Genomic DNA, 21658 nt, shown 5'->3' on the forward strand with positions numbered 1-21658 from the left:
CAATGAAAAAACACAACATAAACACAGTTATAAAACCACACACTAAACTGAGGCAGCTTCTGGTACATCCTAAAGATAAAATAACACAGGGGGAAAAATGCAACGCCATTTACGAGATACCATGCAAATCATGCAACAAATCATACATAGGAGAAACAGGACGACCTTTCCACATAAGGAACACCAAACAGAATGCGAAAAAGAAACAAGGGGACGTCTCACACGAACAAAAAAAGAAAAGGCAGAACAGGAGAATTTAAAATCGGCTATTTCGGACAACTGCAAAAGAAACAACCACATCATGGACTGGGACGAGGCTCGGGTCATTGGATCGGAAACCAATAAATTCAAACGCTGGATAAAAGAAGCCATAGAAATCAGGAAACGGAGCACCGACACCATCAACCGTGACGAAGGAGCGTTTCTCCTGTCCCACACCTGGGACACCCTCCTCCAATGATTACGCCCCCTGTCGCCCTGAATCCACCGGGCGGCAGGGGGCGTGGCCAGTCTGTCGGACCTGTTGGGACCGTCAGACTGGTCACGCCTCGGAAGTAAGAACAGCTGATAAGTGACACGTCACCACACGCCGGTGATACTTCTGATGACGGCCTGCAGATGGCGGCTGAAACATGTAAAGGTAAAAGATCTTTAACATCTCTAACCTTAGTGTCTGGCAAAACGAACCTAAAAAGTGATGTTTGTGACCATTCCACGATACAATTGGATAGAGAAAATCATTGCATTTATATATACTGTACAATAAAGCAGCATGATATAACAACTCTCTTCTGATAAAACGAAAACAGTTCTAGCAAATATGGTTTACCTGAGATTGTAACTTCAGATGTTTATCCAAGACTATAACCAGGTTTTTTGTGTTATTCACCACCTGAATAGGTTCATGGTCTAAATTAACCTAAAACCTCCTCATACTGTCAGGAGACCTTTAGTTGATAGAAAAACAAGTTGAGGCACAATTTTTGTACATTTAAAATGAAACCAGTGTTTCCATGGAACAGCCCCGGCATTCCTCACTGAGCTCCTCACGCACCACCTCAAGGCGCCTATGGTCGACTCCACTCACTGCCTTCACCAGCCCATGACCAAACGCTCCACAATGGGCCGTACTGCCATTGCTCTGCCCGATCCCGTCAAACCTCGGAAGCTAAACAGGAGGGCCTGGTCAGTACTTGGATGAGAGACCGTTTGGGAAACACCAGGACGTGAGTGAATGGTTAGTGGTAGTCGGAGGGGCCGATGGCGCAGACCTTCCTTCTGTCAGTCTACTCACAGGGCTGCACCACCAAGTATGGATTGAATGAATAGTGCAATGTAAAGCGTCTTTGAGTGTCCAGAAAGCGCTGTATAAAACCAATGCATTATTATTAATATTATGGGAGATGGGGCTTTAGAGGCAGTTGCCCGTTGCCTCTGGGACATCCACCCAGAGAGCTTGAGGCACTCCATTTGGACACAGAGTATGTTTAATGCCTCTAACCATTACGCACAATGCTCTCGACCATCCATGTAAGACCTAAACCACAGCAAATCAGCAGATGACACTGAACTCAAGAAGCAGTGGTCCACTGTTTCAAAGGCCTTCTGCAAATATAAAAACACAGCGCTTTCATCATTGCCTTAGCAGTGACACTTTGATCTGTTCCAACTAGTTGTTGACCGTGTCACTTTTGTCTGAAGCCAAACTGCTGCAGACACAAGCCGTTTATAACAAATCGGCAACAACAGGTTGTAAACTATTCACTTTATACAATCAAAGCTTAAGCTTTATTACATATATAATTTTTCCAAATAAAATACGTGTTTTCTGCCTCACTTAGGTGTATGAGTGGGAGCCATAAACAGCACATATTTTCCCTTGGAAAAAATGTGTCCATAAATCAGATATTCAAAAACATTCAGAGTTAATAATTGACAGAACACTAGATGAATTTATATAATTTATTTCTGAAATTAATAATGGTCATTAAATAAAACTTTGGACATTCTGCATATTTACAAAAATCACAGTGATATATTTTCTCCAGTAAAATTCAACTAATCAAATGCTAAAATCACATTACAAACTGGGCACAACAAAAAGAAAGGTCCCCAACATAAAATAGTCTTAAGGCAAAATGGTACTAAATATCAGGTAAAAAACAACAACATTAAAACTGTATCCAACAGTGCAAAGTCTGCCTTAGACATAGAGCTAGTACCACTTTGAGAACAAGAACTGGGTTAAAAGTTAAAGAGTTAAAAACTACAATTACTATTCAAATGAAGGCATGGTTGCCAAAGGTCATAATAGAATTAACAATTTTCCCTTAGTATATGACATGGCAAAGTTTCCTTTATTATCCATCTTTATTTAGGCAATGAGTATTTAGATGTTGTCAAAGGGCAAGTCGGCTTGTCTGATCCGCCAGAACCAAAGAAAACAAAACAAAACATGTAACTATAAACAACTTTTGCGTTATGTAAAAGATGTTTTATGGTACCACTCATATTTGAACATGTTTACTTCATAGTCACGGATACTTGTAGGTCATGTTTAGTAAAAAAAAAAAAAAAGACGGAAAATTGTAAATACCCTACCTTTAACTACTACACACCCAGCAGAATGTAGAAGGCAAGAAGCACCCTTTTTATTAAGGCTAAATGGAACGTAGCCATCGTTCAAACAAGGCCACTGTGTGAGGACAGCGGTGAAGCCCTTTGGGACAGAGACCAAACTGGTCAGATTTTCTGGGGTATGCAGCCCTCCATCTCCAAAACCTCTGGCCATCCGTCAAATTTGTTGCTGTCTGCGCTGTTCTTTATATGCTGCAAAGATGACACACAACACATTTAGCCATAACCTGTCTTTCATAGTAGCTAAAAATAGATCGCTGCATAGTATCATGGGTGTAGCGCTATCGACAAGAATGACCAAACTATTGTAAGGAAGTGTGGGAAAAGTAAATAGGCAGTGTATTGCCCAGTAACATTTAGCACTGCTCTCAACTCATGTTCGATCAACAGCTCACACAGATTGATTCAGTTCAACGTGATGCATAGGTACCACTATTCCAAAAGTCCTGCTGAATACATTTTATGAGACGTTGTCTCCAAAGTGCGATAAGTGTAAAAGCGGTGATGGCCCATTACTACAATTGGTTATTTTTTCTCAAATGTATACTCAAGGACATCTAACCTGGACACTTTCCTTTGCACATACAAAGTGTCATGCATATGGGTGGCATCGTTGCAAAAAAAATGAATACGCAAAGACTGGAAATGTTCAAATATGGCTCAGAGAGCATTTGTCTATAATACATCTTGAAAAGCTGCGTAATGGGTCCATACTTGGGCCCTTGCTTTTTACACTGTATATTAATGGCATTGGAAGAAATATCCCAAATGCTAAATTTAGCTTTTACGCAGATGATACAGTGATCTATTGTTCAGCTCCCAGTCCTGCAAAGGCCTTTGAGTATCTTCAATCAGCTTTTAATCAAGTGCAGGATCGGGATCAAAAACAAAACTGATGTTTTTCTCCTTGCTAAAAAATAAAATTAGTTTGTCTGAATCAATCTGCACTAAATCTGGACAGAAAATTGAATTGGTATCGAGTTTTAAGTATTTGGGTTATATAATTGATGATAAATTGTCTTTTAAATTGCATATTCGAAATGTAACCAAAAAGTTCTGAGTGTTACTGGGGTTTTACTATAGAAATAAGTCTTGCTTTTCTTTTACTGTGAAGAAGAGGTTGGTGGAAGCCACATTTCTGCCTGTTATTGACTATGGCGATGTGTTATATATGAATGCTCCTGTACAGTGTCTTGGGTTGTTGGACAGTGTGTATCATGGGGCTGTGCGCTTCATAACCAACTGTCGACCTCTTACTCACCATTGTTTGTTTTACTCTAAAGTGAGTTGGGTTGGCTCGTCGACTTTCTCATTCGTATGTTTTTATTTACAAGGCGGTTCTTGGAAGGCAGCCTTCTTATTTATCTTGTCTTTTAAAAGTGAAGCAGAGTCAGCGTAGTCTTCGTTCTAATGACACATTGCACTATGTTGTGCCTGTTGTGCGGACTGAACTGGGAAAGACTGCTTTCAGTTATTCGGCTCCATTTACATGGAACCTCCTGCAGAAGGACTTCAAAATCACGGACCTTATTTCTTTGAATAGTTTCAAGTCTCTTGTGATGTCAGTCCAGTCCAGATCATCGGTGTGTGAATGTTTTAACTAATGTTGTGTATGTTTTTAAATGTATGGAAACCAAGTGTTGCTGCCCATCTTGGCCAGGTCTCTCTTGTAAAATGGGACTAACCTGGTTAAATAAAAAAAAATAAAAAAAATGGGAATGACTTGGTTGACAAGTGGGAACAGGTCTGGGGACCATTATTGACTAATAGACTCAACATAATTGTATTCCAAATGTTACTTTGTACCATTGTTATTTCTTTTTCTCCATATGTATTAGAGAATTAACAATGGTGTTCGAGAGGATAGATGAAAAATAGGCAGCAGTACCATCGGTGCGGACACGGGACATGAACTCGAGACATTGCGCTAGCCCTACCATTCAAGTCTGTATTTATCCCTCTAGAAGAGAGAGAAACACCCTCTCAGAGCGTCATACTGATACGCAAGAGTCTGAGCACCACAGTCAAGGCTATGACAGAGATATTACGACTGTACAGCCTGACCCAGTATAACAAATAGCGATTTAATGTTATCCTCTAACAATATGTATATTGATGCCATATATTGGCATTCATTATGGATGTAAGGCATCAATGTATCATGGGTGTCTGAGCGGTGTACCTTCTACGCCGCTCAGATGCACAGACACACGTCATAAAACAATAACAGCTTGTTTGTTTTAGTGCAATAATGCAATAATTGTTGGGCAGTCAATTTAACATTGCTTGACCATTGCTGTATTTTGTTTGTTTTGCATATTTATTATGGAATTACTGTGCACATCTGACCGGACGTGTGGTTAAGTGTGAATCTGTGAGAGTTTGTACTGTATGTGTGGATATGTATGGAGTGGATGTGAAGGGTTTTTATTTTTAATATATATCAAAATATTATGTTTAACTTTAGCACGGAACAAGTGTTGCATAAGCCTTTATAAAAAAAAGTAACAAAAGATCTCAAAACCAACCTGACCTGTTCTATACCTCGCCTATTGAAGATGTGACGCCAAATTACAAGTGAAGTATGAATTTATCAGTGAGTAAAGAATCTCACAAAGCCAAAGACGGTTTAGTCTACAGACTGGTGTAGCGTGTTGTTTTTTACCTGCTCAAAGGGACTCTTGGTCTTGATGCCTTTGCCTCCCACAAAGATCCAGTTGTCTCGAAAGCCCAGCTGTGTAATAACCGTGCTACCCAGATCTGCAATGAGCTTCCGTGCTTCATCATTCAGCCTAAAGCAAATGAAGGCCGTTTTAATGGATGCAAAATAAAACCCAAAACAAAAATGTCTTACTTGGTTGCTGGATCGTCAAATGAGGCCATCATCACTACTGTACCATCTTGAATCTCCTTCAAGAATTTAATCAATGGCGCAACATCTGTAGAGATAAAAAATACTCTGATGCAACTTTTCATAACAACAGTACCTTTAACACATTGAAACGCGATAATGCAACAAAGGAACTGAAATACTTACCTCCGCCCCACATGTCAAAAGAGGCCGTCTTCACACGTTCCCCAGTTTTGCCTTAAATTTCAAATAAAAACGCATCAAAATAATACGTATAAAAAATAACGTTGCTATTGGGTTTGTCATTTATTCTGGTATTTACCATCCACAAGGGCGATGTTGATTCCTCTCCCCACGTTGTTCTTTACACTACTCATCAATCTAGAAATAAAAGCATTATATATTTATCATCTTTGTATTAAGACAGAGGTGTAGCCAGGGTGGGGTTAGAAGCACGACTCAGTTGCAAGACAAACTTAAAGGAATAGGCCACTGTTTTTACATACTGAGATATGTTCTTACCTAACCTTAGCCAAGTTAATATACAGTATACCCGTCTGGCCTTGGTCCGTGCGCTCTGTCACGCAAACGGAGCACATACGCAGCCTCTCCCACATGTCATATAGCTCCAAAAAAGCTCACGATAGAAGCTACCAAGCTCTGCCATGTGTTCCCTATTTAAATAAAGTTACGTGAAGTGTTTTCACGCAAAGTATTGCTGGGTTGCAGGTGACATCACAGCATTCTAAAGGCCAATGCTATTGTATGGAGGAAAAATTATTTTGTCTTTGAGGAAATTTTTGGACTTGTACAGAGAGATCATGGAGCCAGTGACTGATATTAATGATCATTTTTCTAATTCATATATTTTCTTTTGAGGTACGACTTGTGAAAGTGTAATGCTGTTAATAGGAAAAACGGGCTCCTGCCCCCCGCTGGGCCCGATGACATCATCACATTCTAGAACCTGCAACCCAGCACAAATGTAGCATGTAGATTTTATAAGCAGATAAAAAGGTGGTACTATATTGTGAGGCGTAATGATACGAGGAGCACAGCGTCCGCGCAGTAACTCCTAAAGACTTCCCCGTTCACCTCCGTCAATAGAAGCTGCGTGACATGTAGAGAGCTAGCAGAGAACAGTTGAAGAAGCGTCAAGTTTTAGCACGATAACTTGTGAACAATGCCTTTTACGTGCATCGTACCGGGCTGTGATAACAAGCAGAAAGTATATAGTGTAGTAATGTTTCACAGATTTCCAACTCACCCCGGATGACGACACAGGACTCAGGACCTCTACCATGAGGTAGGAATGCGCAGCACTTTCCGAAAATATATTTTCTGCTTGTTGTAAAAGGCTCTCTACAAGTCACGCAGCTTCTATTGACGGAAGTGAGAGGGGGGAAGTCTGTAGGAGTTACTGCGCGGACGTTTTGCTCCTCGTATCATTACGCCTCTTTTTATAGTACCCCTTTTTATCTGCTTATAAAATCGACAAGCTACATTTCTGTGTAAATATACTCCGCATGAAAACACATCACGTAACTTTATTTAAATAAGGAAACACGTGGAAGAGCTTGGTAGCTTCTATCGTGAGCTTTTTTGGAGCTATTTGACATGTGGGAGAGGCTGCGTATGTGCTCCGTTTGCGTGACAGAGCGCACGGACATAGACCAGACGGGTATATATTAACTTGGCTAAGGTTAAGTAAGAACATATCTTAGTATGTAAAAACGGTGGCCTATTCCTTTAAGGCGTGACCCCCAATGCTAAGGCTGTGCTAATTTTGCCTGCTTTCCTGGTTCGCGCTGGAGGAAAATGCTCTCTATTTAGACACAAAATAGTGCACTGTTCTTTCATAAATGTCACGTTTACAAAGATTATTTGATTACCATAGCTTTAACCTCATAACCCCAACCTGAACTGAGCACATTTTCTCCAGTTTGACTTCAAACAAATCTAAAGCGTGAAAAAAAAAAGTGGCAAAATAGTGACAAAAACAAGGATGAAAAAGTCCCAAAAACAAAAACGAAAACACAACAAAAAAGCAATGAAACAAAATGTCAAAAAACTCTTTCTAGATCAGTTATTTAGGTCTTAGCTTTCAAATGAGGCGTTACACTGGCCTATAGCCTGTAACCTTTAAGATTTGGGTGAAGCTGAGCTGGAGAAAATGCACTCAGTTAAGGCGGGGGTTAGGAGGTTAAAGGGCATTCATGAATCATCATGTGGTTATTTCACACTTCTGCTACTCACTCGAAACAGTGCATTGTCAATTGTCAAGTGTGTCTTTTTAGACCACCTTCGTCAAACAATACATTTACTCATACTTTCGCAAACATTTCAGTGTAATTCTGCCGTGATACAAAGCAGTTTTACAAGTTCCCAAAGTCCAGGATTTTAAAAGGAAAACATGAACTGAACCCAAAATGTCAAATTTGTGTCAAAAGAGAATAACAACTGGGAGTAAGTACCACTTAAAGGTATAGAGTTCAGGAAAATCCACAGTTACCATGGAGACCCGCCATGTTACTTAGCAGTTAATTATTTTCCTAGGCTAACATTAGCTAAAAAAGTGAAGAAAAAAAGCTGTGGAACAACTCTGTTAGCTGCTGAGTTACTGCTGGTAAATACATCTAACTCACAGTGGTGTCCAAGTGTTTTAATGTGAACCATAACTATATATTTTAACTAGTATTTTAACTTTTAAAACCTCCATGAGTTCATAATTGCTGCTAGTCCCATGATGCTTAGCGATATGACAACACATTCCTGAACTCTATAATCATTCTTACATCTTGTCCTCCAGGCAGATTCGTGGTCCCACCACACTGGCTGCTCCACTTGCCATCTTGAATGCAAAGTGATCATTTGGACACTCATGGACCAAGCCACATTTGCTCCTGACAGGTTTAGAAGCTGCGAACAGAAATACAGTTTAGAACAACAATGGTAAATGCTACTGGGCTAAAATTATTTCACGCATTCATAGGCTTAACCTCGTAACCCCTCGCCTTAACCGAGTGCATTTTCTCCAGTTCAGCTTTACCCAAATCTAAAAGTTGTTGCCCTGTTGACATTGCTTTTCATTGCTCTTTTGTTTCATATTTGTCACTTTGCCATCGCTTTTTTGTCTCTCTTCTGTTGCTCTTTTGAGGCGTTTTTGTTGTTTTCTCATCTCACAGTTTTGTCACTATTTTGTTATTCTTTGGTTGCTTTTTTTCTTGCATCTTTGTCACTTTGTCGTCACGTTTTCGTCGCTCTTTTGTTGCGCTTTCATCTTCATCCCCAGTCTCCTTTTTGTTGATATTTTGACCATTTTTTTTTTACCAAGGAGCTTTTAGATTTGGGTAAAGCCAAACTGGACAAAATGTGCCCGGTTCAGGTGGGTGTCAACAGGTTAAAATCAAAATACTCACTGATTGCATTTGCTGGAGCAGACCTCGCTGAAAAATAAACAATAAATGAAATTGTCCACGTCTCTGCATAGCAAACCACAATCAATAATATTGTTTTACTCACCAAGTATTTCGCTTAGTTTAAAATCTACATGAATGTCTAACAGCTGAAATGCCAGAAAGACAGCAACGATGAAAATGAAGAGGACAGCTACAAACTTAAAAACCCCTGGAAAAAAAATCACAATGCATAAAGAAAATCACCTTCAACGGAAGACGAGTGAGTACGTTAGTGTGAATCAACTTCTACTTACCACCTGCTCTGAACATCGTGTCAAAGCTCTTCCACACGCGTTAGCCTGTAAAGAATTTTAAGAACGTGCGTAAAATGCGTGACTGCCTTTCAAATCAGTTATTTCATTTTTAACAGACATCACACTGCGTGGCACACAAACTCAAAGGTCTATACTACACGGAGGGTGACGTTAACTTGTCCTGGACAGGATCACTTCCTTGTTCGAAAGTCAATAAAAAATACTAAGCACGATCAAGCGAATATTTTTTTTGAAACGACTAAATCCGTTGGTCTGTTGGCCTGCCCATTGGTTAAATAAATAAATAAAATAAAATCCTTTTACCTTGCAATAACGCTAATTGCCCCGGCAACACGACAAACCTCAGAGTTGTGTTTCCCCGAGTGTTCTTCTTCGTCTTTCAGCCTAATTTGCGAATGCACGGCGCATGTCGGCCGCCACCTACTGTATCGGTTGTGTTATTGCATGAGTATCACAGTGAAGCAAAAGAGAAAGGAAAATAAAAGAAAGCTGTCCAAACGATTTTTAATCCTTATTAACATATTATAAGATTACGTTTAATGGCCTGCCCAGCGGGTGTGTATATACGACCCCACACAAAGCAGAAACTTAAGCCTACTGAATATCATTTAGCATTTAGCTGAGATGCAGAGGCTGAGGGTACTCAGTTACATTTACTCAAATACAAGTACTTGAGGAACCTTTTGAAGAAACGATAAGCTACTTATTAGAGTAGTTGAATCATAGAGTTTGTCTTGCTTCTACTTAAGTAATATTGTAATGAAGTACTATGTTTACTCTTACTTGAGTTGACAAAAATACAGTAGTTACGAAGGCTTCATGTCCACCTTAAATATATGTAGTTTGTGTTTTGTGCTCCTTTTTCTTCAGAAATATGCATTAATAAATCCTTATGGTATGTTCTTGGAAATATTAGGATTTTCACATAATTTCACATTTTGTTTCTCATAATTTATGCCACAACTGAAACATAAATGAGACTTTTACACTCAGGTAATCAGTACTCACAATACTCAAGTAACATTTTCTGAAGGTACTTGTTTAAGGAGAAATTTGTCCTCTGCATTTGACCCATTTTTCTGTTACAGGTCTGTGGTGTGTTATAAATAAAGTTAGAAATGAATAAAGGCTACCAAGTTATTTATTTTGACAGACAAAATGGGCGTCCCTATAATTTGTGAGTGAGTGAGTGAGAGAGTGAGTGAGTGGTCAGAGTGGCTGATGGCACAGACTGGTAGCTACGCTTCCGTCAGTCTACCCCAAGGGCAGCTGTGGCTGCAATAGTAGCTTAACACCAAGTATGGCATGAATGAATGACTACAGTGTAGCGTTTGGAGAAACTTGGTCACACAGGCTTGTAAAGCGCAACAAGCCATTATTATTAGCGTTCCACCATGGCAACAGCAGAAAATTGAGTGGATAGTCTTGTTGTTCAGTGTTGTTTTTGCCAGCCCTCTCAAGTTTTAGTCATTTGGATTAATTCAGATGGGAATTATGTCGGAAATTAGGATTTCTGACAGAAATTACAAACACGGCAGAAAAAAACAGCCTTTCAAACCTCATCCTCATAACTAGTAACATTTGTCGATTTACCTTTTCAATATTTAAAAAAAAAATACCGCAATAATTACAAATTGTGCGTATGTATCAATTTCTATGTTACACTTTTAAACACAATGAACAGTGTCTGAGTTAATTTTAAGTAAGATAGAGAACACGCAAAACACTAATTTCTTTCATTACATAAAACAATAAAATTACGGTTGATTTGCAAGCACATCAATCCATTGTTTGAGTCTGTTTTTTGTGTTTTGTTTGTGAAGACCATGAACCCTAAACTACATTTTGCAGTGCCATTTTCAGTCATATATTGACAATACCAGTGTAGAGAAGTAAGTTGGCTACCACATCATAATATATAATAATAATAGCACATTTTATTTATATAGCGCTTTTCTGTCTCCCCGGGTTCGGCGCTTGATCTTACAGTAGAGGAACAGCAGGTTGGCATTGGAGCAAGCACCGAACCCTGGGGAACCCTCTGAGATGGGGGGCTATGGAGGAGGATCATCAGTTGATGTGAATGAATTGTTGCAAGTTGGTGAGGTAGTACTGAAGCCAGGACAGGGCAGAGCCAGTGATGTTGAGGCTGGACTTGAGGAGAGACAGGAGGCCGGAGTGGCTGATGGTGTCGGATGCTGCGGTGAGGTCCAAAAGGATGAGGATACAGAGTCGGAGGAAAGCAGGAGATCTTTTAACAGAGCTGTTTCGATGCTGTGTTCAAACCATTACAGTCCAGTTTCCGTCCAAAACAGACTATTGGAGTTGAGATGGGTTTGAGGTTGAGTAGCAACGACACATTGAATTTTGGACAGATGGGAAGATTGGATATGGGCTGGAAATTTACAAGGCTATCAGGATCAAGACCAGTTTTTTCTGAGTATTGGGGTGATGGAAGTCAGTTTGAGAGACTGTGGATTCTTGTGATCAGAGAGAGAAATTATGGGGAGGCAAGATATATGCACTGAAAGTTCACAAATGTGCTGTATTTTATCCACAATTTAATAAAGTATACAAACATATTCATCCTCAGTTGATAAAACAATGTCATTACGTTGCCTATTTACAAGTATTTGGCAATGAGAATCCTGACAACACATACCGATATAAAAATATTGACAAGAGAGACAAACATGATACATTATGCTGCATACCAAAATTTACGAGTCATTCAATAAGGTCCTGTAAAATTAAACACAGACATGTAAGTGTGAAAGAAGGTTAAGGTGGAAAAGACATAAACAAAAAAAAACAAATACGAACAATGTCTGAATCATGTGGTCCTGCTGTACCATTGCTGCTGGTGCCACTTTCCTCGTCCTGTATCTGAAGGTTTGAAAAACGATATGCCGGAGTCCTGTACAGCGCCATGGTCAACAATGAACTCCCCAAACTTAATATACACATTATTTTCTGCCTCACCTGGTTCGATGTACCATCCTCTTAACGATGAAAAAAGCAGATGCAATGGCTATCAAAACAATGGTGGCAGCACCTGCACAGACTAGTATTAAAACTAGCTTTTCTTTCTGAAAAAGAAAACATCAACTCAACGGTCTTGAAGTGCATGCAAAAACAGCAAAGAAAAGTAAATACTCATAACTCACTGGAGTGTCAAAGTGTGAAACTGGAGATGTGGGTTTGTCCGGTGGACTTGGACTGGTTTTCACACTGCAAGGTCTGATTATGGTCTGAACAGAATTTTGAGGAGTAAATCCCCCCACACACTTGTCACTTGGGACCTTACGATATCTGCAAAGTTTATAATACAGTTACTCAATTATCTATTTTGTCTTTGAAACAATAACAATGACGGTGTGTAACTACCCCACTGTCAGTAGCTCATCTTCTTCTCCATTTAGACAAAGCTCCAGAGTTTTATTTACAAAGTGAGGTTGTCTCACGCATTCAGATGTACTTTCAAAACGATAATAACCATAATCGCTGTTGAACAAAAAAATGTGGTTACTTTATTTAGTAAGGGTAAATACTTCATCAAATGCCAATTACCAAATACTTTACCATATGTAGTCCTCTCTAGTACATGAACATAGAGATTGCTTCTTGCTGACCACAAAGCCTCTTCCATTTCTGCAAATAGACTGCTTCTTCAGTCTCCTATAAGTCTCCTTTAGCCCGAGGACACAGCCAGCTCTGTTTGTCCCCACCCCTTGTGTTGCATGAGCAAGCCATTGTTCATAATCACCACTTTTACCTGAACAAGTACATGTTAATATGAATACACATGTATATTATATATATATATATGTACAAAAAAATAATAATAAAATAAAAAAATACTCACACTCTTTTGTAATGAGACTCTCAAAATCAATGGTGACTGCCACCCACATGGGCTGACCGTCCTCCTCGGGTCTGAAGCCCCACACACTGACACTCAGGGCTTTGGTTCCTGGTTCTGATGCAAGTCCAGCAAAGAAGAAAGCTTGCTCTGTGAAGTTATAGTACTTCCAGCACTGTCCTTCATCGGTGGAAAACCTTAAGGGGAAAGGTTGGTTGGGCTGTTATTATTTGGTTTGGATGTTAATGAACACGCACACTGGATTGTAGCCTGGGCTAATTTGAATCTGTCCCACACTTGCACTCTCAATCACACTATTGTTTCAACACAGTACATTCCAAAAATGTACACAAATGAATTTTTAAATGAATCCAAAAAATAAGAAAACATGGACGTAAATAAGGATATCATGACAAAAACTATTGATTGATTGCTATGGAAGGCCCCCAGTGATTTTGCGATGCAGGCTTTCTGCCATATAAATATTGTATCACCTGTTATTGTAATAATTTGGCGACATATAGTGCAGCTCTAAAGCAGAATGTACTGCATGCTTAACTTGTTGGAAATGTGTTAGTACTTGATAGTTTTGACTTGTTCGTTGTGCAGGGCCTCCACAGCCACGATTAGCCCTCCTGAGTCCAGTATGCTGTAGTGGTGCGGACCCTTCAATATACCTCTCCAGTTATAACCCCCATCTGAGGACACAAACACATCCGGGCGCTGTGAGGACGACAGAGAGTCCCCCACAGAACCTATCAAGACAGAGAACAAAATAGACTTTAAAATTGCATGTAGCTCCAAAAGTCTCCTCAGATATGTACTGTATGTTTCCGCTTACCATGGGCAATAATCAGACCAATAGCACTTGGGTCAGACAGTGCGAGCATCGGCACTAGGTGGTCATCACGGCTGTGTTCTCCGTGAATATGAAGATTGCACTGAATGAAAACAACGAAAACACTTCAGTAAAAAATAAAGGTAGAGAGAGAGCTTAGGAAAGATATATTTATAGATTTCATTGGTACTTTTTTCACTGTATCTTCACAGTCCACATTTTCAGGTTTGCTGAGGGGTCTCCATGTTCCTCCTCTGTTAAAGGAAATGACAGATCTTATACGACCATCTGCAAAGAAACAGCTTATGAAGTGGCTCATGCAAACAAACTCAAAAAACAAAATGTCGGCTAGTTCACAACTTTACCTTCATCTAGTCTGTTAGTGAGGTAGGCTCCCCTGAGAGAAGTGATGTTGGTGAAGTCACTTTTCCTCTGACCGTCAAACAGATGTCTGTCCAGTGATTTTGTATACACAATGCCACGGTCGTCTGATGTGTACATGGTTCCAAAATATGTATCTGTGCAAAAAAAACATGTTAAAGCACAAAATCATGTTTATGAAAGGCTTAGAGCTCAGAAGCAAAACTGTCGATCTCTGACACTTAGACGCTGACTTCACATTGCTGTCATTAGCCATTATCGACTGCAGTTCATAGATACAGTAATCCACATAGAAATGTCATTAACTGAAGATGTGGAGAGCAGTGCATTTAGGAGTGAAAGAACAATATATAAATGTGACCATGCTAATTACATTTTTATACAGTGCTGGTTTTTGATAGTTTGATCAATAAAAGATGGATTTAATCAGATTTTTTTACATTTATAAGAAGGCAAATGCTAAAAAACACTGAGCTCAGTTGGAGAAAAGGGCTATATGCACCATTGTAAATAGACCGTATATTTTAACTATTTGTCCACATCCTCTTACCTCCGGCTTAACCAACCACATTCAAAGCAATGAAAAATAGCAACAAAAAGTGACAAAAACATGACAAAAAGACACAAAAACACAACAAAAACATATACAATGTGACAAAAATGCAGCAACGTGACCAAGTTCTGATCACTTTGACCCCTTCACTCCCACCTGAACCGAGCACATTTTCTCCAGTTTGGCTTTACCCCAATCCAAAAGCTTCTGGAAAAAAAGGTGTGACAATAGCGACAAAACTGAGACGAAAACAATGATGAAAATGTCACAAAAATATCACAAGAAAATTACAAAAAAATTATGAAAAAATTACAAAAAATTATGAAAAAATGACAAAAATGTGATCAAAAGTGGACAAAAATGGACCAAAAAATGACCACAAAAATGACCAAAAAGTTACAAAAATGAGTTTAATACCCAACAAAAAAATGATGGAAAAAAAATCTGATGACGTGAGGAAAAAGATCTCTCGGTTCAGGCGGGAGTTAAGAGGTTAATAGGTCTTAATTACTATATATAATTTGTAATTGATGTTTTACGTTAAAGCATTATAGTTCAACACTTTAAATAATGTGTAAGTACAGTATTAGCTCTATAATCAGCCAGATAAAAAAAACCCTATTTCCAGCCCAAAGGCCAATTAAAATCTGCCTAAACGCTTCCCAAATTATTATTTAATAGAGGAAACTGCAAAATGTTATATGTTACATGTATGTAGCATGTAACATATTGACATTGCTTTATTTATTCTCACTGAGATCTACTAAGGCTCAACAATCTTTGTGACAATGGGCTATACTGCATAAAGGCTTAGTACAGAAAATATTTGTAAACATATGATCTGAATCCATCTGTATTGAGATAAATGCTTTTCACTGCACTTATTATTTTCACTCTACATCACTGTAACGTGTTTGAAAAAGCTAGAATTAAACTCAATATTATACACAAAAAACTACACATTTTGATAAAGCCTTTGCTAACGGACAACACAGTGTACGTTAAACTGACAAATGTTACATCAAAAAGTCCCAGCGGTCAAAATGTTCCACACACAACAAAAGACAACTGACCCCGTGAAGGACAAACTCGGCTGACAAAGCTGATGGAAAAAGTCTACTTTTTGATTGTGTTTGTGTGCAGTACATGTGTGAGTTCAAGTCACACCCTGATCCTGTGATATCCTACTCAGCTCTGTCTGTGTAACCTAAATCTCCAGCCAACAAAAGATAAAGCCCCTTTACCCCATATCTCCCTTATTTATGTGAAGGCAAAAAAAAAAGTCCCATCACCTCAACAAGACAAACTGGAGCAGCCGCCAGCATTACATCATCGCAAGCATCTATACAGGCAAAACTACAAAGACGGACCGGCAGAAGAAAGAAAGGGAGAAGTGCATAAAGAGGCATAAAAGCACTTAAGTATAATTTAGCGATTTGTCAGCAACATTAAGAACATGTGAAGCCAGTCTGCCAAAAACAGTTGAGTTTCTCCGTTACAAGAAAAGCTGAGATATGAGTTCTGCAGTTTAGAGAGATCTATTGACAACATCAGATTGCCTTGGATTATGTGTCAAGTAGCTTAGAGCAGTTAGAAATATGTGAACATGTCGTGTATCTATGAAAAGAAAATGTATTTAAAGATAAAGCAGTGAGTTTACCTCCAATATTATCCACATGTATAAAGATCATGTCTTCATCGCCATCCAGAATGGAGTAGAACTGCAGGAAAAGACAATATTATTTACAAATGTATGTTTTCATTCTGTCTTCTTCATCTCATGGGTTGTCAGAAAAAATAAGAAAACCTTTATTTGTACAACAGGGAAATGGCATTGTTAAAGAACAGCATCCAGCAGGAAAGCAAACAACGGTAAACAAGTCAGCAACAAATAAACATCAATATGAAAATCTAGAAATTAGATTAAATAAACCCACATAACTTTGATAGAATCTCTGAATAGGAGGAAAGGGCAAAACTACAAAACTATACAAACATAATAGGATTCTTTCTAATCTAAATCCTCGCAAACAAAATCCTTGCAATTGTCCCTAATCTAGTCTAAATTAGTGCTCCTTTTAAAGCTTTGTGGCCGAGGTTTCTGGAAGTCCTCCGCTTCCTAAGGCATGGGACATCCACATTTAGTATATTGTAGAATTACTGGGTGCCTGTGCCTGCAAAGTGATCCCTGTTGAGTTGTGATTGTGCTGCTTTTTTAAATAAGTAAGAGCCGGCATACCCTAACTCACCGGTAAAACAAAGAAAACCAATATGACCAGTGTAGTTTGTGATAATCTCTGTGAGAGACACAGTGAGCCTTTGCGTCGTCAGCAAGAAGATTTAGCTGATGTGCGTATGTGGGAGTGGGTGCTGTGGTGTACATGACAGTTGGTTGAAACAGGAAATGTAAAGGCATCATTTTGTGAAGGGATGCTGATGTGTCGTTTACTGTGTTTTTCACCTGCTCGGTGGATGCAGAAGGAAGCAGCGCTCGGCTAAATGTCTCTCCTTGGTCTGATGAGCAGTACATGACACGAGGAGATCTCTGAAAGACAAGACATACTTACTATTGGCTTACGGATCCAACACATCTACTCAAAAGCAAAAGTGAAAATTACAGTAATTCTATATACACTGCGTTCCAAATTATTATGCAAATTGGATTTTTGTGTCAAAAAGGTGAAAAAACAAAAAACAATAATGAAACTCATGGATGGTATCGTGTCCTGGGGTTCTATGAATCACTGACATTAATCTCAGAGAGCTGGGATGATTAGTTTTCAGGTTAAGCCCAGTTAAGGGAAAACTGAAAAAGGGTGTTCCACTTTATTATGCATATCATCATTTTCAAGCAATATGGTAAAGAAAAAGGGTCTTTCTGCTGATGAAAAGCGTGAAATAGTTGAATGCCTTGGTCTAGGTATGAAAACCTTCGATATTTCATGAAAGATTAAGCGTAATCATCATACTGATAAGAGATTTGTGGATGATTCAGACACACTCGGGTTTGTGCAGATAAAGGCACAATATGGACGGGTTCTGCCAGACAAACACATCAGATTAAGAGAACAGATGCTACAAAGCAGCATACAGGTATTTGAAGCTGCTGGTGCCTCTGGAGTCCCCCGAACATCAAAGTGTAGGACCCTCCAGAGGCTGCAGTTGTGCATAAACCTTCTATCCAGGCCTCCCCTAAACTGTTAATTGAATGTTCATGAACAGAAACGGCTGCAACGGGCTCAGAAATACATGAGGACTCATTTTCAAAGTCTTGTTCATTGATGAGTGCCGTGTAGCCCTGGATGGTCAGATCAATGGAGTAGTGGATACTTGGTGAATGGCCACAATGTCCCAACAAGGCTGCGACGTCAACAAGGAGGTGGCGGAGTCATGTTTTGGACCAAAATCATGGTGAGAGAGCTGGTCGGCCCCTTTAGGCCCTTTTAGGCTCCCTGAAGGTGTGAAAATGACTATGAATATGTGGAGTTTCTGACTGACAACTGTCTTCTATGCTACAAAAAGAAGAGCCGGGCTTTCCCTAACAAAATCCTCTTCATGCATGACAACGCACCATGTCATACTGTAAAGAAAACCTCTGCATCACTGGCTGCTATGGGCATAAAAGGAGAGAAACTCATGATGTGGACCCCCTCCTCCCCTGACCTCAACCCTGTTGAGAACCTTTGGAGCCTCAACAAAAAAAACTTCTATGAGGGCGGGAGGCAGTTTTCATCCAAACAGCAGCTCTGGGAGGCTATTCTGACATCCTGCAAACAAATCCAAGCAGAAACTGTCCAAAAACTCACAAGTTTAATGGATTTAAGAATTTTGAAGCTGCTATCACACAAGGGCTCCTTTGGTAAAATATAACTTGACCTGTTAATATGTTTTTGATTGAAATAGCTTTTGATTTCAGTAAATATGACCTCCTAATAGTACAAATTCAACAAATGACCATTTTCAGTTAATTACAAGCTTTAAAATGTATTGAAACGATGAGTTGCATAATAATTTGGAACAGTGGATTTTGAGGGATTTACTATATTTATTTTTGAAAAAAACACTGTTATCACTAGGAAACGTTTTCCACCACATTTAAATGATCCTCTACCAGTTAAAGACTTGAAAATTATGCTGACTCTCATTTGAGTTGACAATTTAGAGAATTTTAGAAAAATGTCATTTGCATAATAATTTGGAACGCAGTGTAATCTTCTGTACAATAATATCTTACCGAATCTTCCATCACAGAAAAGAAAAGAAAGGTTCCTATGTATCCAAAGCTAAAGACATCCTCGTGAATTGTGGTAAAAGTCTTTCCCAAATCGGTGGTCCTTTTAAGCTGTAAATCTCCCCTCTCTTCAGCATCAACTACAACAACAACACACATCAGCCAAGACGCACATATTTTATTTAACTTTACCACCCTCCTGTTGACTTATTGCTCACCGGCATCCACTTTACTGCAGCTGAAAAACAGGTTAATTCCAGCCCCCCTAAAAAGAAAAGAAAAAAGGAAGAAGCCAAAATACTCTTAACTGAATATGTAACTCAAAGACTACTACTATGTTTGTTAATGTTTCGTGTTGTTTCCTGGAATATCGACTGTTTAATTTTCTCTCACCAGGCGAAAGAATGCACTCCATCATGTACTTTTGTCCAATGGGCACCAAAGTCCAATGAAAGCCACAGTCCACCCTGGGGTTGTGAAGGAACAGAGGAGTGTTTACCTTTCTGTAAGGTGTGTCCTTCACCAGAGAACAAAATCAAACCAGAGTGACACAAAAAGTACTTTATCTGACATATGGTTCGAAACAACACTGTGACTCACATCAAGGCTGAGGGCGACCAGGTAGTCGTGGTTCAGGAAGTGGTACGCGATAGGCTGGGCCAGGTGGAAGGGCAGTTGGATGAATGTAAAAGTCGCCCCGGCGTCTGTGGATGTGAAGATCATACCTCCTGCATGATCCACCACTGGAATATCAGCCGTCAGAATCACCTGTGAAGTACATAATAAAAATGCAAAAAGATATATAAATTGGCATAGGTACTTGCTTTTAGTTGCTTCACCAAACTTCCTGGTACTCACCGAACTTCTGGGTCCTACGCTGACTCCAAACTCCTCTCGGATAAATGTGTGATTGATCTGATGGGAGATGTCGTGGAAGTACTTTCCATAATCCGTACTAAGAGCAATAAGAGGAGACTGGACTAGACTGTGCGATCTTTTCAGCGTATTACATTCTTAATGCCTTATAAACAATGATACCTTCTGTAGAGACGAGAGGAGCCTCCCCCTGTGAAAGCCTCAATTGGTGCATTAATTGTTGATAGAACCAAAATGACCTGGTAAGTGAATTACAGAGGTGGTAAATTACACAGCGCATTCCCATCTACACTAGGCATTCAAAGCGCTTTACATCAAGGAACCACTCACTCATTCACACTCTCATTCATGCACCAATGTACGCAGAAGGCAAGGTGGGTGAAGTGTCTTGCCCAAGGAAACAATGTCACTGTTGCCCCACAAAAAGTGAACATACATAAATCACTATAAAGTTTGATGGTACTCACCCCTGTGCCATCACCAACCCAGGTCAAGATTACATATGAGCCATCATCACCATTAAAGCCTGTCTAGAATCAAAATACAATGATTAAGTCCGCACTTTGTCTGCTTAAAGGGTCATTAACAAAGGTTATTACATATTATATAGATTTTAAATAGTGTGCCGTAAAAGGGGCAAAGCACCAGTAAAACTATTATTTGTGTGATACCTTGTTGCCAGGCCACCATTGAAGCCTAAATGGCAGTGCAAGTATTATTTTTTTGCAAGTTTAGTGAAGGGGGCAGGCTTCGGAGCCCTAGAAGAATGTATGTGAGGGGAAAGTATCTCAATTGAACTCACCTCATGCGTATTGTCATCCAGAACTTCATGTTCGGTTGAACTTAGTTGAAGCCGACACGGTGAGAAAGGGGATGCATGCTGGAGTTTGGCGGTGCCACTGGCGTCTCTTCTGGAGCGTCCGCGCACCTGCCCCGGTCTCTCCTCCTGAGTCCTGCGGAAAGTCACGGAGCTCCCAGGGACACCTCTGCTGACTCCGACCGTGACAAACAGACAGCAAACACCCCAGTAGACCATACGTCTCCAGATCATATCCGATGTTTATTTCACCCTTGTTTAAACTGGAAGAGCAAGTGAACGTCGCTAATGCTTTTACAGAGCTGAAGTCGCCTACGCGTGGAGTCTGAAGCCTGACAGAGTGGGAAGTGCCCATACGGGGCATTTTCACTAAAGAAATGCTGCGCGAAGTGGTCTGCGTGGTCATCAAGCGTATACGCACGCACCCCGCGCAGAGGAAGATCTTCTCATTTGTCATTCAGGTTTTTGTATCGCATTACAATAGGGACAGGAGAGGTTCTGCAATGTGGAGGGACAGACTTAAGGAGAAAAACAAAACAAGAAAACTTTTACACCTGTAGGTTAAAATCCCCATAGCGCAATTTTATTTTCTAACCCTACTGTTATTGCACAAAGCACTAACCTGAAAAACAACAGCAACAACTAAAAACAAAGATATTGTAATTTCTCAGCTCGCAGCAAAATTAAGGTTGCAAAAAAATAACACAACCACCACCACACACGCACTATCACAGGCCACAAAACGCACATTTTTGTAGCAGAGGTTCTGCGTCCATTCGGGCACAAGAGGGCGCTATTGCTCTTGTTTCCACAGCATGATTCTCTTTGGGGGTTTTATTTACATGGAATGAACAAAATATTGAACAGTGATACAAGTGT

General features: G+C 39.7%; 2 protein-coding genes across 3 annotated transcripts; both read right to left on the minus strand.

The window, feature by feature from the left end:
- Nucleotides 1-2518: 2518 nt before the first annotated feature.
- On the minus strand, nt 2519-8401 carry fam3c (FAM3 metabolism regulating signaling molecule C). Its single transcript, XM_079582795.1, has 6 exons — nt 8284-8401; nt 5811-5869; nt 5675-5725; nt 5492-5576; nt 5303-5429; nt 2519-2829 (listed from the first exon to the last, which is right to left on the minus strand). The coding sequence occupies exons 1-6, from the start codon at nt 8337-8339 to the stop codon at nt 2743-2745; spliced, it is 465 nt and encodes a 154-aa protein (XP_079438921.1). The 5' UTR covers nt 8340-8401; the 3' UTR covers nt 2519-2742.
- Nucleotides 8402-11837: 3436 nt separating this feature from the next.
- LOC306959538 (sortilin) lies at nt 11838-21148 on the minus strand. Of its 2 annotated transcripts, XM_079551676.1 has the most exons (21): nt 20765-21148; nt 20430-20492; nt 20125-20201; nt 19945-20041; nt 19687-19854; nt 19480-19553; nt 19305-19351; nt 19090-19226; nt 17317-17400; nt 16516-16576; nt 14287-14439; nt 14112-14209; nt 13925-14024; nt 13664-13838; nt 13087-13280; nt 12804-12996; nt 12609-12725; nt 12389-12533; nt 12204-12310; nt 12045-12138; nt 11838-11963 (listed from the first exon to the last, which is right to left on the minus strand). In XM_079551676.1, exons 1-21 carry the CDS (start codon nt 21011-21013, stop codon nt 11949-11951), a joined length of 2448 nt encoding a protein of 815 aa, XP_079407802.1. In that variant the 5' UTR covers nt 21014-21148; the 3' UTR covers nt 11838-11948. The 2 variants fall into 2 exon arrangements, with proteins under 2 accessions (XP_079407802.1, XP_079407803.1); XM_079551677.1 differs by lacking the exons at nt 11838-11963; nt 12045-12138; nt 12204-12310 and having other exon boundaries at nt 12500-12533; nt 12614-12725.
- Nucleotides 21149-21658: the final 510 nt, after the last annotated feature.

The sequence above is a fragment of the Gobius niger genome (genome assembly GCF_951799975.1).
Source record: "Gobius niger genome assembly, chromosome: 2".
In the NCBI taxonomy this organism is placed as follows: Eukaryota; Metazoa; Chordata; class Actinopteri; order Gobiiformes; family Gobiidae; genus Gobius; species Gobius niger.

Excerpts from the sequence above, each read along its gene's own strand:
- LOC306959538 (XM_079551676.1), bottom strand. The coding sequence starts at position 21,013 with ATGATCTGGAGACGTATGGTCTACTGGGGTGTTTGCTGTCTGTTTGTC. Across the intron at positions 20,202-20,429 it reads GGGTTGGTGATGGCACAGGG|GTCATTTTGGTTCTATCAAC; the intron begins GTGAGTACCATC and ends TTCACTTACCAG. Across the intron at positions 19,352-19,479 it reads GGAGTGCATTCTTTCGCCTG|GGGGGCTGGAATTAACCTGT; the intron begins GTGAGAGAAAAT and ends TTTTCTTTTTAG.
- fam3c (XM_079582795.1), bottom strand. The coding sequence starts at position 8,339 with ATGGCAAGTGGAGCAGCCAGTGTGGTGGGACCACGAATCTGCCTGGAG. Across the intron at positions 5,870-8,283 it reads ATCTGCCTGGAGGACAAGAT|ATTGATGAGTAGTGTAAAGA; the intron begins GTAAGAATGATT and ends TTTTATTTCTAG. Across the intron at positions 5,577-5,674 it reads TTTTGACATGTGGGGCGGAG|ATGTTGCGCCATTGATTAAA; the intron begins GTAAGTATTTCA and ends TTATCTCTACAG.